Below are 16,645 nucleotides of genomic sequence, written 5' to 3' on the forward strand. Positions count from 1 at the left end.
GAATCCTAAAAATCTAAATCAAAGAAGCTAATCTTTTTAATAATAATAATATGATTGTATTACAGAGATCTATCTATATGATTATTTTATTATATCATTCACAACCTATAAGGGCCGCGAAGTCAAAGAGTATTGCATTAATCCAATCAAAAGTTTTTAATAAAAAATATTTTCTAGAAAATATTTGTTTCAAAAAATTGATTTTATAATATCTGATTGTAACCTTGAAATTAATGTACTAGTAATTGCAATAATGGCAGTAGTGGTTGACAGTGGTGGTTGGTTGGATTCTACGGCTACGACGGCGGTGGTGTTGATAGTGATGGTGGTGGTTATATTTTTTAAAATTGAATTTTATTAACAAATTTTATAAAATTTTATTTATGTGTATATATTTTGTATCTGACTCTATAATTTTTCTATTTGTAGCAAAATTAAACCTTTATAATTCAGTTAATCAGTCACTATCATATCCATAAAATACCATTAATACACAATAAAATCATATGATGTGAAAAACAATTCCTAATTTTCAAGTGCTATATATAAATGGAGGGTAAAAGAGTAAAAAAATTATACTTAATTTTTTATTTTATTTTATTTTTTTGTTTCCCATGAAACGAGTTTTGTTACAATTATATGAAACCAATACGGGTGTGAGATACATGTGAGCAGTTGCCAAACCCATTTTAGGCAAATGAGCACTTTTAGCATATTTCAAAAACGCCAGTTAAATAATAATAAAAAAAATATTAAATATTTCTAATTTTATTACACGTTTTTACATATGTCAATATACTTCTACATATTTTTTACACTTACGGCTATTTTTAGCCTTTTCTATCAAATAAAAGGGTGGCTTAGAATGTGTTATTTGATTCTGTAAAACCTATCATGGTGTCATCTCAATGATTAGAATCGTTTATTTTTTAGATTAAAATGGGTAGATTATCTATAAAAAAATTAAGTCGATTTAATAAATATATCTATATTAATTTATGACATTTATTTGTAAAAAAAATAAATAAATATTATTTAAAAATTAGACTATCCTTATTTTGGGATATAAATGCAATAAAAAAAATGTGAATATAATTATTAAATTGACTTAATTTTTTTCATAAATAATCTATAGATTGTAATCTAAAAAATAAATAATTCAAATTATTCCTCACCGTCCAATCCTTACATCCTAAAATAATAATACAATATATACTAGCGAAAATAATAAGATTTTGTCGTGACCTCACAATCAAATGTGAGCATTTTTGGCACCAAGAACCGCAACCTGTGACACCTGGCTAGAACCATGGTCCATCTGTTAAGCTTTACCCGAACCGCCTTCACATAAAAACATCCAAACACTCCTTCAAAACCCTGCAACTCATCACCACCATTAACACCCCCAAACAAAAATGTCTACTACTTGCCTCATCACCTTTCTTCTTCTCTTAACCATTGCTAATATTACCTCCTGCAACCAACAAGACCTCGAGCAGGGCCGGCCCTGCCATAAGGCAGATGAGGCTTGTGCCTTAGGCCCCAAATTTTGGCCTAAAAATAGGGTCCCTAAATTTAAAAAATTGTTATAGGCCCAATCTTTTTTTTTTTTTTTTTAAGATCAATTTAAAGGGCCCCAAATAGTTATTGGGCCCATGTATAATTTAGCCCATATTTATTTATAAATGTGTTTGGCCCATATTTTTTAAAATGAAAATATATAAATAAATAAATAAAAAACAAAAACAAAAACAAAAACTGAAATGTGTTTGGGCCCAACCGAAAGTTTATCTGGTGTGGGACTGAAAACAGCTTTGGAGGCTTTAAAGGGCCCCAAAACTGAAAATGTATTTAAAGGGCCCCAAAATATGTTTGGGCCCAACCCAAACCATACATACAAATACAATATACAATACATACATGTCCAGTGAACTGCTAGTGTGATGTGGTGAGTGCTTCTGTTTTCAATCTCTCTTTAACGAAACGAAGTGATGAAATGAAATGAAAGACTTGAAGGCAGGCAGACGAAGAGCATAGCATAGCATAGACTCCTCTCACACACACTCTCTCTCATGTAAGTCCTCTCTCTCAGTATCAGATTTTATTAAATAAAGTTGCCCTAATTTTTTTTTTTTATATTCTTTCTCTATCAATTAGTGGAATAATAAATTTGCCCTAATTTTTTTATTACCTTCTTTATCCATTAGATTTTAATGGAATAAATAATTTAGCCCTAATTTTTTTACCTAGGTATTTATCAGTTTTAATTGAATAATTTGTTTGCCCTAATTTTGTTTCATTAAATTATTTTTTTATAATTTATTTGCTATCAGATCAATGGATTGTGATTTGTTGATTGATTTGAAGTGTTTGTCATTTGTGGATTGAAGTGTTTGTGATTATAGCCATGTTTCCTAGGAAGTATAGTTCTGGAAATGAAAAGAGAAAGAAGAAGATGAAAGTAGAACAATTAATTCAATCTCAATCGGGAGCACTTGATAAATATTTTGGTACCAAGAAACAAGTAGATATTTTGGGTTCAAATGACAATGATGATGAAGATTTGGTAATTGAAGAGCCTACTCATTGTGTGAGTAATAATGAGAATGATGATTTGGTGATTGAACAACCTAGTGAACATATGAATGAGAATGAGAATGAGAATGAGAATGAAGATTTAGGGAATGTAGAATCTAGTGAAAGTGAAGATGCCAATGTTAAATGTGGACCTCTAAACATTTATGACCCTAGTAATTGGGACAAGATTGATCAAAATTTAAGGGATTTACTAGTTGAAAGAGGTCCTATAAGAGGTAATGGTGTGAATTATCCCCTAGATGACAAAGATAGGCATTTTTCTTCTACATTTTACATGCGACAGTTACAAAATGGAGAGAAGCAGGATAGGAAGTGGCTAGTATATTCAGATGCTTCAGACAAAGTGTTTTGCTTTTGTTGCAAGTTGTTTAAGCAAGATGGGAACAATATTCATTTGGCTACTGATGGATTGAAAGATTGGAAGAATATGGGCAACAGGCTTAGAAGTCATGAAACTAGTAATGAGCACTTTATTTGCATGAGCAAATGGATTGAATTGGAAAGTAGATTGAAGAAGAATGAAACAATTGATAGAAGTGTTCAAGAACAAATCAACAAAGAGAGGGAACACTGGAGACAAGTGTTACTAAGGATAATTGCTATTGTGATCACTCTTGCTAAAAATAATTTAGCTTTTCGTGGAGACAATGAGAAGATTTATCAAGAAAGAAATGGAATCTTTTTAAGCTTAATTGAAATGCTTGCTAAATTTGATCCAGTAATGCAAGAGCACATTCAACGTATTCAAAGGAGTGAGATTCATTACCATTATCTTGGCCACAAAATCCAAAATGAATTGATACAGATGTTAGCAAGTGAGATCAAGAGTACGATTGTGGCAAGAATCAAAGAAGCGAAATATTTTTCAATTATTCTTGATTGTACTCCAGATGTTAATCATGAAGAACAAATGTCTCTTGTGATAAGATATGTAGATGTTTCAACTAGTCCGGTAAAGGTAGAAGAATTCTTTTTAGAATTTTTGAAAATAGATGATACATCGGGGTTGGGACTTTTTAATGTACTTAGAGAGGCATTGCACAACTCCAGCTTGATATTGGTGATATAAGAGGGCAAGGATATGATAATGGCTCTAATATGAAAGGGAGACACAAAGGTGTACAAAAAAGAGTACTTGAAATAAATCCAAGAGCATTCTACACGCCATGTGGGTGTCATAGTCTTAATCTTGCCCTTTGTGATTTAGCTACCTCTTGTTCCAAAGCTACCTATTTCTTTAGAGTGGTACAACGCATATATGTGTTGTTTTCATCTTCTACAAAGAGGTGGAAAATTTTCAAAGACAATGTGGAAGGTCTCACACTTAAGCCATTATCACAAACTCGTTGGGAAAGTCGCATTGAAAGTGTTAAAGCTATACGGTACCAAGCTCTACAAATTAAAGATGCTTTAATTCAGTCGGAAAAAGAAGCTGATGATCCCAATACAAAGTGTGAAGCTGAATCCTTAGTTACATTTGAAATTGAGAACTTTGAGTTTTTGCTTGGCATGATTATTTGGCACAATCTGTTGTTTGCTGTTAATTCTATTAGCAAGACATTTCAAGATGAAGACATCATATTGATGTTGCTATACATCAATTAAAAGGACTCATTACATTTCTTGAAAAGTATAGAGAAACTGGATTTTTGGAGGCCATGATTGAAGCTAAAGAAGTTGCAATTGAAATGGAGATTGAGCCTACATTTCATGAAAGGCATGCCATTCGTAGAAAGAAACATTTTGATAAGAATGTTAGTGAAGAGGTTGCACAATCAGCTGAAGAATCCTTTAGAGTTAATTATTTCATATATATAATAGATCAAGCTCTTTCTTCACTTAAGAGTAGATTTGAACAATTTCAAATATATGATGTAACTTTTGGATTTTTGTTTGATTTGAAGAAGTTAAATTCTACCAATGATGAGTGCTTGAAGACTTATTGTGCTAATCTTGAAGACTTTTTGAAACATGATGGGCTTATGGATGTTGATGGGAGAGATTTATTTTCTGAGTTGAAAGTCTTCAAAGAAATTTTGCCAAAAGAAATCAATAGGCCAATTGAGGTGATGAATTATTTGAAATTGATGGATGGTTGTTTTCCAAATGTCTGGATTGCGTATAAAATATTATTGACTATTCCAGTTACCGTTGCCTCTAGAGAAAGAAGTTTTTCAAAGTTAAAATTGATCAAATCCTACCTTCGATCAATAATGTCACAAGAAAGATTGAATGGATTAGCTATATTGTCTATTGAAAAGGATTTGGTAGATAAATTAGATTATACAAACTTAATTAGTGATTTTGCAGCTAAAAATGCAAGAAAAGTAGTATTGAAGTGATCGTTGGGTTAATTGTAAGCTGGATATTGCTAAACTATAAAGCAACAAAATTAGTTTTTAATGTTTTTGAGTCATTGTACTGATTTCTTCCTATCTTATTATATATGAAAGTAAATTTTAGTTTATAATTTTAATGATTATATGTTCAAGTATACTTAAATAAAAAAATTGTGGATACTTATCATTTTATGCATAAATTTTTTATTAAAAAAAATATATTAGAGGGGCCTCATTTTCACTGTGCGCCTTAGGCCCCACAAATCTCAGGGCCAGCCCTGACCTCGAGGTGGTCCAAATGGCTCGAACTGGGGTCCAGAATGCAATGAACTGGGCTCGAGCCACTTCGAAACTCCATGGGTTGGACCAAGATTTGAATTATGATGGTGTGGCTTTGGGTGATTGTGTCAAGCTCTATAAAGAGACTGAGCCACGGCTCGCAGGCTTGGTTTCTAGTGAGAGCTTCAGCTAGGAAGACGCGGTTGCATGTCTAAGCGGTGCGCCAGCTAGTCATAGGAGTTGTTTGGATGGGTTGGAAGAGAAGGGGTGGTTGTTTGTGGCTCAGTTGGCTCAGAACTTGACTGTGTTGCTTGGGGAATCTTTGGCCTTTTATGGGCATTAAGGTAATTTGGCACAGAAAGACAATGGTATGTTGTTTTGCTGGCCTCAATTTGTGAGATTTGTCACATATTCGATTATTCAATTCCAAGTTTCCAACTGTAATTTTAAATATATTAAATTTTCCTTCTAATTATTTACATTGTATTACTTTAGTTCAATTGATGACATTGGAATTGCGATTCTAATAAAAAAAAAAATTAGAACTCTTTTCAAAATTCATAACCAAACATATAATTCAAAACTCAATTCAAAACTATTTTCAAAACTCATAACCAAACACACAACTCAAAATTCAATTCAAAAGTATTTTCAAAACTCATAACCAAACTCTTTTCAAAACTCTATTTAAAAAAAAAAAAATTAATTTGTTCTTTAAAATTATTTTTTATTTTATATTTTTTCCAAAAAATATTTTTTTATTTTTGACGACAAATATTTTTTATTTTTTATTTTTTTTTAAAAAATATTTTGTTATTTTTTGAAGTATTGGCCAAATAATTTATTATGATTTAGATATATATGGGCCATCCAAAAAAATTTAATTTATAAAAAATTAAATATTTAAAAAAAAATTTAAAAATATTACAATATTTTAAAATAAACTAAAATATTTAAAATAAAAAAATAAAATTTTCTTAAACATTTTTAAATATTTAAAAATAAATAAATCCAAAAAATTTCAAAATACAACTCAAAACCAAAAACTCAAAACTCAAAATACAACTCAAAACTATTTTCAAAATTCATAACCAAACAAATTTCTCTTTTCAAAACTCAAAATACAACTCAAAACTCAAAACACAATTCCACACCCAATCATGATTCTAAAATTTAACCAAATGGAATGGTTAGTTCAAAAGGGATAGACTTTTTAAAATTTTTAAAGAGTATTATCAATTGAATAATGTTACACATCATGAAATAAATATCATAAAAAAATTCATGAAACTAATTTAAGAGTGATTGCATAACATATAATAAAACACTACAATCTAATCTAATGATGAAAAATCTGAATGAAAATTTTTCATAATATTTTTTTCATGATGCCTAACATTATTAATTAACAAAATAGATAAATTTTAGAGATTATGAGTGTAATTTGTCCAAATTTTATTCTCATAAAAACAGTCAATAATTTTCTAAATTTCAGCTTAACCAAATGCATATTGTGAAAATAATTCTTCGACTTTTCTTTCTTTCACTTTACTTATACTTTTTACCATTCTTTTTTCCGATCTAGTCAAACAGATTTGTTGCCTAACTTTGATGTGTGTGTCTTTTCTTCTTTTTCATTTTTGTTTTTAGACTCTCCGTCTATTTTATTTTTATAGCACTAAAAAGAAAATACAATAATGCTTCTTATTCACAAAAGTACTTTGAATTTAAAATATGTAAATCAGATTTACTCTGTGTGGTTTATAGTTTAAAAGACAAATTATGCAAACAATCCATATAGTTTACACGTTGTGTCATTTTAGTCCCTCTAATTTCAATTTGCTTGATTTTGACTCTAAATTTTTAACTCTATATCATTTTGGTCCAATTGAAAATGAAAGTTAAGAAATTGGATAGAGAAGGCCCACGAAGACATGTGTAGAGTTTTAAGGACAAAATAGTCAATTTGCTTTCACTCTCAACTAACTCAATAATTTATCCATCTAACTCAAAGCAAGTTAACTCACTCCCATTTAACTCAATGATATATATATATATATATATATATATCTGTACACATGAGAAAGAGAGAGAGAGAGAGAGAGAAAAAAGGGGGATGAAGAGGAGATGTCGTCGAAGAGTTGGGGGAGGGAAAGGAAGGTGGCGTCGAGGGCTTATGAGGGATGGCAAGGCAGTGTAGGGTGATGGCAAGGCGGTTGCTGTCGCGAGTTTGGAATGAAATGAGTAGGGTGATGGCGTCACGATTATGGGAGAGGTAGGGTGATGAAATGGAAAGAAAGCCCCTAAAAAGAAGAGAGTTTTAACCGAAACTGTGAACCCTAATCAACCAAGGCCATCTAGGTTGAAAAACAAAGGGGTTTAGCAATGAAAATGTGGCAAATAGGCTACCAAGATTCAAGACCCTTTTCACTGGAAAGAGGGTCTGGTTGTGCACTTACAACACCGCCAAAGAAGATGTAAGGGCTTATGATTTGAAGAAGCTTGAATTCGAATCCATGACTGCTTTGTCGGGGAAGAGTTACAATCAAAATCAAAACCACTCTTCTTCGGTGGTAGAGGACTTCGAAGCTTATTGTCGCACACATCCCCATTGTCTGTCCTTGAATTGGACTCTTTAGATTCAACTTCAACGTCGAATTCACATGTCGATGGCAAATTGAATGAAACGTTGAATGATTTTGTTGTGGACAACAGCATTGTTGTTGATGATTAGAAAATGCCGAATCAACGACGCAACAAATGACGACGGCAACGGAGCAATCAATGATGGTGACCCATTTTTTTTTCTCTCCATCTCTTTCTCTATTTTTGTTCCTTTTCCTTTGTTCATTATGGAGATTTGTATATATGGGGTTTCAAATTTGGGAACATGGCTAGGGTTTGTAGGTTGATTTTGTGTTGTGATTTTTGATCTAGGGTTGAAAATTGGATTTTGTTTTGTAATTTTTTATAGTTCTGATGATTTGTTGATGTTGGGATTATTGTTTGGTTGCGGCAGCAGCAGCAAAAGGCAGTGGAATAGCAAACGACGGTGGTCGATGGTTCTGTTTAATCGCAAGCAAGGAAGAAGTTCAATGGGAAAGCAAAATGTCTGTTTTGCCCTTGGAAACCAATCACATGTTATTCACGTGCAAATTTTCCGTCCGATTTCTTAACTTCCGTTTTCAATTGGACCAAAATGATATAGAGCTGAAAATTCATGGTCAAAATCAAGCAAATTGAAATTAAAGGGACCAAAATGACACAACATGTAAACTACAAGGACCGTTTGCATAATTTTCCCTAGTTTAAATCTCTAGACCACATATTTCAAAATTTGATTACTTTTCTCTTCTTTTTTCTTTTCTTTTCTATTTTTTTTTTTTTTTGGCACAAATTATGCACACACACACACAAATGTAACAAAATGAATCTTGAATTTTTAATTTTGTTAATTTAAATTCTAAACTTTTTATCTATTTTCAATCTAACCATCTATTTATTTTCATTAAGTAAAAGTAGCAAAAAAAAAAGTATTTTAGTCATTAAACTTAACGAGAAATGATATTTTAGAAATTTTATATATACCTACATTAAGTTTATTAACTTCTTTTCCATTTTTTTTATTTTTTTTTTGTCAATTTCATATAAGGGAAATAGGCTGACGGTTTAGATTGAAAACAAATCAAAAAATTTAAATTTAAATTGAAAAAAATAAAAGCTTAAGATTCATTTTGTTACAAGGAATAAACCCTAAGTTTTTTTTTTTTGGGGGGGGGGGGGGGGTAATTTTTTCTTTTTTTATTTAAAATGAGCTGTTAAAATAAAATTAAAAAAAAAAAGTTAGTATCATATAGGATGGCAAAGGAGGCTCAAGTCCAACCAAAATGGGGGCCTCTTAGCATCATGGAATGCAGCCACCTCCAAGGCCCACATTGTAGTGGCTAAGGATGGGTCTGGTAATTACAAGACCATAAACAATGCAATCGCTGCACTGGCCAGAATGGTTCGAAGGCGATCAGAGAGAGCAATAATCTACTTGAAATCTGGGGTTTACAATGAGAAGGTGGATATCGGAAGGAAGATGAAGAACCTGATGTTTGTAGGCGATGGCATCGATAAAACTATTATCACTGGCAGTCGAAATGTTGTGGATGGTGCAACTACTTTGAGCTCAGCCACATTTGGTAAGCTCAATTATTCAAAATTGATGGTTTGTTTTTAAATTAATACTAGTCGTTTAATTTTTTATTTTTGCATATAAATATGATAAAATGGTGTGTTTATAGTTTTTGGATCAATTTTATATTTATTTTTTTTTGATATATGATCTATGCATTGTTTATAAAACAAATAATTTGGATCATAAAAATAGGATTTGTGGTTGACCCACAAAGCTGGAATACTTGGTCTTAGAGAAGCCATTCTCCAATTCTGAACCCTTGCGATACTAACTGCTTTTAGTAGGCCTAACTTCTCTATAGCTGGGAGAGAAGATTGGATTATGTTGTTAGGCTTTAATGGATCACTACAGATTCACTATAATAATTCAATCCGTCTATTTTTTTTTAAAATCCCTAAAAAAAACTAGACTAATTTGATATTCATAATGTTAGGATTTCATCACATTTGTCTTAAAAAAAAAAAAAAGTAAAATTTTAGTTTGTAAAATCATATTTATCGTTTATTTTTTAAAAAGTAAATGTAAAAAATCATAGAGTGATGATTATCAAATCAATGTGTCTCTTTTTCGTGGATATCTACACACAAAAATCTAAAGGGGGTCCTGTGGTAGGTCTATAGGAGTCTAATAATACAGCTAGTCTTTCTCCCAACTGAAGAGATGCAAGTCTGGGTTGAGATGTTCTACTCTAAAAATGATCTATATCCTTCTATTTTAGCACTCACAATTACTCAAGACAAAAATTGATAGAAAAAATATAGTGTCAGCTCCAATTTGGAAGTTGCTTGAGCAGGCCCCACCAGCTCCCAATTCACTTTCAGATTGAAAGTGAACCTGAGTAGCATTGTTTAATTAAAAACTAAATTATGTGATTGTGAAGACATAAGATGGAGGATAGACACGTTTTTGAAGTATAATATTTCATGCCGGTGAGTCCATAACACGACATGCATAACAAATACGATCTTGTACACTTGCTTTCTTGAAAACATGTTAATGTATGTTTGCATTTTGTAGGTGTGTCAAGTGATGGATTTTGGGCAAAGGACATGACATTTGAGAACACAGCTGGACCCCCAAAACAACAGGCAGTGGCACTAAGGTTGAGTTCGGACCTTGCAGTCTTCTACCGATGCAGCTTCAAAGGTTACCAGGACACACTCTTTGTACACTCCCTATGACAATTTTATCGCAACTGTCACATATATGGCACCATCGACTTCATATTTGGTGATGCCACGGTTGTTTTCCAAAACTGTGACATTTATGTGAGGAGGCCTATGGAGAAGATACTCGAGGACAGTGTTTCTAAAGACGAACCTTGATGGTTTGATTGATCCCAAGGGATGGATTGAATGGAGAGGCAACTTTGCTCTCTCAACTTTATACTACGGAGAGTATATGAATTCAGGTATTGGAGCTTCTACTGTTGGAAGGGTGAGAAGGCCGGGTTTTCATGTGCTCAATGATTCTCGGGAAGCAAGCCCCTTTATACAAGGTGAGTCGTGGATTCTGGCCACCGGTCTGCCCTTTTGGCCTGAAACTTGATTTTCCCTCACAATGACGTTGTCGCAACCATATGTACAACAAACATGTATTTACTTCACTGGTCTGCCTTATATAATGTAACTAGTTAAGAGTTTATAAATTTCATTTTGAATTATGCTAAACAAATGAATCTTTGTGATCACGTTAGGTGGTAACCGAATCTAATATGTGCAAAGGATTTTATTCAAAACTCCCTCATAATAAAATTTTATGAATTAAAGACAAAAAAAAAAAAATAAATAAATAAATTGCTTGAAAAGTCCAACACATATCACTATTAGCAAATTATTAAACTTTAAAATAATATAACTTTTAATATAAATGTTGGTTTTTAATAAAATTAGTATTTTTGTAATCCTCTCATCAAGATCTATCAAATAAGATTCATATTGACAATGAAATTCTTTTTAAAAAAATTATTATCGCCTAAATTGATATAAACAGTAACATGTTAGTTCACACTAATATGTTATTCTGGAAATATTATCAAAAAATATGTATATTTTACTTTCTCCTTACTCAATTATGTGCCTTCTCCTTGAGAGATTTATGAAACAAAATAAATTGGGATGTCTTTTTTACCAAATAAAAGTCCAATTGAAGAGTTTTGACTAAATTTTTCGTATAAAAATAGAATTTTTGACAGTATTTTCACACAAATAATGTGTACTTTATGATCTTTTAATTTGAAGTAAAACTCCCACAATTGTGTTGGTAGGAAATAACACAAGGATAAGCTATAGTCTCCTATGTCTATGGACACTCTAATGCAGATGCCAATTTTCTCCCTCTCTGCATCACCCCTGCATTCCTTACCTCACCCTGCACTAGGGGTGAAAGAATAACCGGAAGGACCGACCAAACCGACCGAACCGAACGGTTTTCGGTCGGTGTTTTAAGTTTTCAATCGGTCGGTTCGGTTCAATTTATTTTTTTCTGTACATTCGGTTCGGTTTTTGGTTTTTGGTCTTTTGAACCGAACCGCACCGAACTGAACCGACTTATATAATATTAATAATCTTAAAATCCTAGCCATCCACGTTGCATCATCTAAGCCGTCCGCGTGTCTCACTATGTTTTAAAAAAAAAAATAAAACACACACACCACACATACACGGTTCACCAACCCACCACACACCATAGATTTTTTCTCTCTCTTCGTCTCTTCGTTTTCTTACTGAGAAGAAGCTCTCTCAGTTTCTCCATTTTTTCTCCATTTTTCTCAGACTGTCACTCTCTCTCTCTCACGGCCCTCTCTCGCCATCACTCTCTCTCTCTCTCTCTCAAGAATCAAACGAGAGCTCTTTGTTTCGAACAAGAGACACCAACCGTCACTCTCTCTTCGCACTTCCTTCAATCATCAACGAAGTAGACGATGCAGATCTTGGTGGGTTTGTAGCAAAATTAACAAGCAAAAGCTTAATCAAAACCCTAAGGTGATTTTCGAAAACCCTTTTATTGATTGTGCCCTAATTTTTGAAATCCCTTTTATTGATTGTGCCCTAAAGGAGTTTCTTTGTTTCTTGTTATTAGTAGTAATTTGAGGGCTGTGTGCTACATGTAACGTTGTTATTTATTTATTTTTTTTTGTATTTGGAGAATCCCTTTCTGTTTCTTGTTATTAGTAGTATTTTTTTTTTTTTTTTTGTATTTGGATTCTGTGTGTTAATGATTTGGTATTGACTATCAATAGAAAGAGCATCATAGTTGTGAAACATTCATTTTTTTTTTTTTTAAATTGACATTCATTTTTTTTTAAAATTGTTGTGCTAATGATATATAAAGAAATAATATATATATATATATATATAATGGTTTGCAAATTCTTGTTGTTATTATGTTTAGATGGATGAAAATATGCTTGAAGTACCCAATGAAATTGAAGAACCTACGGTACAAGAAGCTAAGGAAACAAGCACAAAAATAAATCTGATAATGTGGGTAAAAGACCACGGTCTTTGGTTTGGGATCATTTTACGAAATTGGATTGTAAATCTGGTAAAAGACCTAGGGCCTCATGAAATTATTGTGGTGTAACTTATGCATGTGATCCGAAGATTAATGGCACAAAATCAATGCTAACTCATAACTCATTTAGAATCAAGGTGTAAGAAGTATCCTTTAAGGGAAGATGCAAAGAAAAGCACCCTATAGGCTTTAAACCAAAAAAGGATGGTGATGGAGAAACAAGTGGTAATCTTGTAACTGTAAGCTTCAGTGTTGATGCATGTAGAAAGGCACTAGCAAAGATGATAATAATAGATGAACTGTCTTTTAAATTTGTGGAGGGTGAGCGATTTAGACAATTCATGCATGTGGTGCAACCAAAATGGTTAAAAATTCCCTCTAGGATTACCGTTGCCAAGGATTGTATGTCACTATATTTTAGTGAGAAGAAGGTTTTGAAGAATGCACTTAGAGATCAACGACTATGCCTTACCACAGACACTTGGACATCCGTGCAAAATCTGAATTATATGTGTCTCACCGCACATTTTATTGATTGTGATTGGAAACTTCACAAAAAAGTTCTTAACTTTTGTGTAGTTCCTAACCATAAAGGTGAGACACTTGGTAAGGTGATTGAGTAATGTTTGGTAGAATGGGGGATAGATAAGTTTCTCACAGTTACAGTTGATAACGCAAGCTCAAATAATGGTCTCATTAATTTTTTGAAGCGAAAGAGGAAAACTAGGAAGAGTACCATATTAGAGCATGAGTTTTTACATATAAGGTGTTGTGCTCACATATTGAATCTAATTGTTTGTGTGGGATTGAAAGAAATTGATGACTCCATAACAAGGATTCAGAATATTGTGAAGTATGTGAGATCCTCTCCATCTAGGATGGCTAAATTCAAATTGTGTACTGAAATGGAGGGCATTGAGTGTCATGGTCAACCTTGTTTGGATGTAGCTACCCGATGGAACTCTACATATTTCATGTTAGAGCGGGTTTTACCATTTCAAAAGGTTTTTGAGCGGTTAGAATATGAGGACACACACTTCCGGTTGACTCTTAGAAAGGATGAGATTGGTGAGGTTGGTGAAAATAGTGAGGAGGGTGAAGTTGGTGGTGAGATTGGTGAGGAGGGTGAACTTGGTGAGGGATTTAGAGTTGGTCCAACTAATAGTGGACAAGGAAAAGAGAGAAGAAAAGCAATTGGGCCACCGACAAGTTATGATTGGATGAAAGCGAGGTTGTATGTCAAGTTTTTAAAATTGTTTTACAATGCCACATTGCGTTTTTCGGGTTCTTTGTATGTTACTTGCAATGCATTTTTTTCGGAGATAATGTTGATAAAAAGTGAAATAACCGAATTGTGTGAGCATGATGATCTAAGTTTGAAATTATTGGCACATGGCATGAGTTCAAAGTTTGACAAGTATTGGGGTAAGTTTGACAAGATCAATTTGCTATTGTTTGTTGCTATTGTTGTTGATCCTCGTTACAAACTTAAATATGTGCAATGGTGCTTGGAAGAAACTTATGAAACTCAACATGTTGATGGTTTGGTAAACAAACTAAAGAGAGGATTGACAAGGTTATATGAGTGGTATGTTTTGAATGTTCAAAATGAAAGTATGCAACCACAAAATATGGGGCAGCCATCAAGGGAAATGAATTTGGATAAAGATCATGACACGGATGTCCGAACAAAAATGAAATCCAAGTTTAAGATGCATTTGGAAGAAGAAAATCATATGGTTAACAAGTCTAAATTGGAGAGGTATTTGGTGGAGGGTTGTGAAGAAGATGATGATAATTTTGATGTATTGGGTTGGTAGAAGACTAATTCCACTAAGTATCGCATCCTCTCTCATATGGCTCGTGATGTTCTAGCTATCCCCGTGTCCATAGTTGCCTTAGAATCCACTTTTAGCACGGGAGGACATGTTTTTGATCCATTTCGCAGCTCTCCATCACCTTCTATGGTGGAAGCTCTCATCTGTGTGCAAAATTGGTTTCGTTCCCCATCTCAAATCAGTCTTACAGATCAATTGGAAGAATTGGAGGAGCTTGATTCAGGTATTTTTTTTCTTAAGTCACAAGTATTCCTTATTTTCTTTTCTTTTTTTTTAATGATAATTATATGTTTAACACTTTAACCTGTTGTGCATTGGGTCTTTTTTTAGTACTTATGAAAGGAACAAGCAACAAGGATGTAACTGTTATTGATTGATGCTTGAAAACAAGGGTAAGAAATTGAATAGTTGATGTAATTTTTTTTTTTATGTTAAATTGAATTATGTTGATAATCATTTTATTTTTTTTTACAGGTCTCTTTTGCTTGCTTAGTTGGAAAGTTCATGTTGCTGCTGCTTGCCTTAGATGGTTTCTATTTTATGTTTTTGAGTTTTGAGATTGATTATATTAATGGTCTGTAATATATATTAAGGCTTAGATTTAGACACAGTTTTATGGTTGGATTGGATATATGGTTGGTTGATGGCTTAGACTTAGACTTAGACTTGGATACAAGGCTTAGACTTTATGGTTGGATATATGTCATTTTTCATTTTTTGTTGGTATATGTTAATAACAGGGCAGGCCCAAAATGTGAGGCCCCAAACTTATGCGAGAATTACATGGCTTTAGGCCCAAATTTTATGCAAATGGATAAGAATATAGGCCCAAAATGTGAGGCCCAAACCTATGCAGGAATTACATGGCTTGAGGCCCAAATTTTATGCAAATAGATAAAAATATAGGCCCAAAATGTGAGGCCCCAAACCTATGCAGGAATTACATGGCCTGAGGCCCAAATTTTATGCAAAATTGATAGAAATATAGGCCCGAAATGTGAGGCCCAACCAGCAAAAAAAAAAAAAAGAGCCAAAAAACCGAAAAAACCGCACCGCACCGTAATAAACTATACCGCGCCGGTTTATGTCATTTTTCTAGGCGGTTCGGCTCACAAACATGAAAAACCGAAATTACCAGTTCGGTGCAAAACTAGTGAAAAAACTGACCGAACCGAACTGATTTCACCCCTACCCTGCACAGGTTTTTCTCGCCTCTTCTGAGGGGTATGGACGGGTTTTCCTCCCTTGTCCCATTCTAACTTATCCCTACCTAGACTATAATTTAATATTAATTTTCATGTCCTTATTTCTCATCTTATATATTTTAACCCTTATAAAATATTATCCATAATATATCATATCAATTCTCATTTTTTATTATTTGTCCTACGTTCATAATTTGCTTCACCCCCAATATGACACGTGAAGACATTGAAACACAAAAAACTCGCCTCACTGGACCTCATTGCCATCTATACTCTCCAATGGACCTCATTATCATCCATACTCTCCAATGAGGTAGTATTTGATAATTGATCTTCTTGGGAAAATGGTTTTAAAACCATTAATAGGTGAATGAAAAATTAACTCCAAAGTGCACCATTTGAAATGATTTTAAGATAAATTTATTTAAATTAAAATTAATTTTTATTTAAAAAAATTTGTTATTTATCTAGGTCAAAATTGAACTGACACTACAGGAAATTACACTTTTGCCAACTAAAATTTTACTTGCAAAAAGACTATTTTTAGTAGGCAAAAGCATTCTGTGACAAAAACTTTTGGTCGCCACTTTGGTTGCTAAGAGCATCCGTATCAAACTTGTCAAAATCGTATCTTAATTATTTTATATTGAAAAATTAGAAAAAAGCATAAAATCCTTGCGCCATCAA

General features: G+C 32.9%; 1 protein-coding gene and 2 pseudogenes across 1 annotated transcript; all 3 read left to right on the forward strand.

Annotated features, from left to right (window-relative positions):
- The first annotated feature begins 2,442 nt into the window (after window positions 1–2,442).
- LOC145819372 (uncharacterized) lies at window positions 2,443–4,940 on the forward strand (annotated as a pseudogene).
- A 2,792-nt stretch (window positions 4,941–7,732) lies between these two features.
- LOC145819373 (putative pectinesterase/pectinesterase inhibitor 36) lies at window positions 7,733–11,103 on the forward strand (annotated as a pseudogene).
- A 2,717-nt stretch (window positions 11,104–13,820) lies between these two features.
- Window positions 13,821–14,735, forward strand: LOC145819374 (zinc finger BED domain-containing protein RICESLEEPER 2-like). The gene has a single exon (XM_082913358.1). It carries the CDS (start codon window positions 13,821–13,823, stop codon window positions 14,733–14,735), a length of 915 nt encoding a protein of 304 aa, XP_082769484.1.
- Window positions 14,736–16,645: the final 1,910 nt, after the last annotated feature.

This window comes from Camellia sinensis, chromosome 2, assembly GCF_055761805.1.
Source record: "Camellia sinensis isolate YWXY chromosome 2, ASM5576180v1, whole genome shotgun sequence".
NCBI classification, from domain to species: Eukaryota; Viridiplantae; Streptophyta; class Magnoliopsida; order Ericales; family Theaceae; genus Camellia; species Camellia sinensis.

Coding starts and splice junctions, on each gene's coding strand:
- LOC145819374 (XM_082913358.1), top strand. CDS start 13,821: ATGGAGGGCATTGAGTGTCATGGTCAACCTTGTTTGGATGTAGCTACC.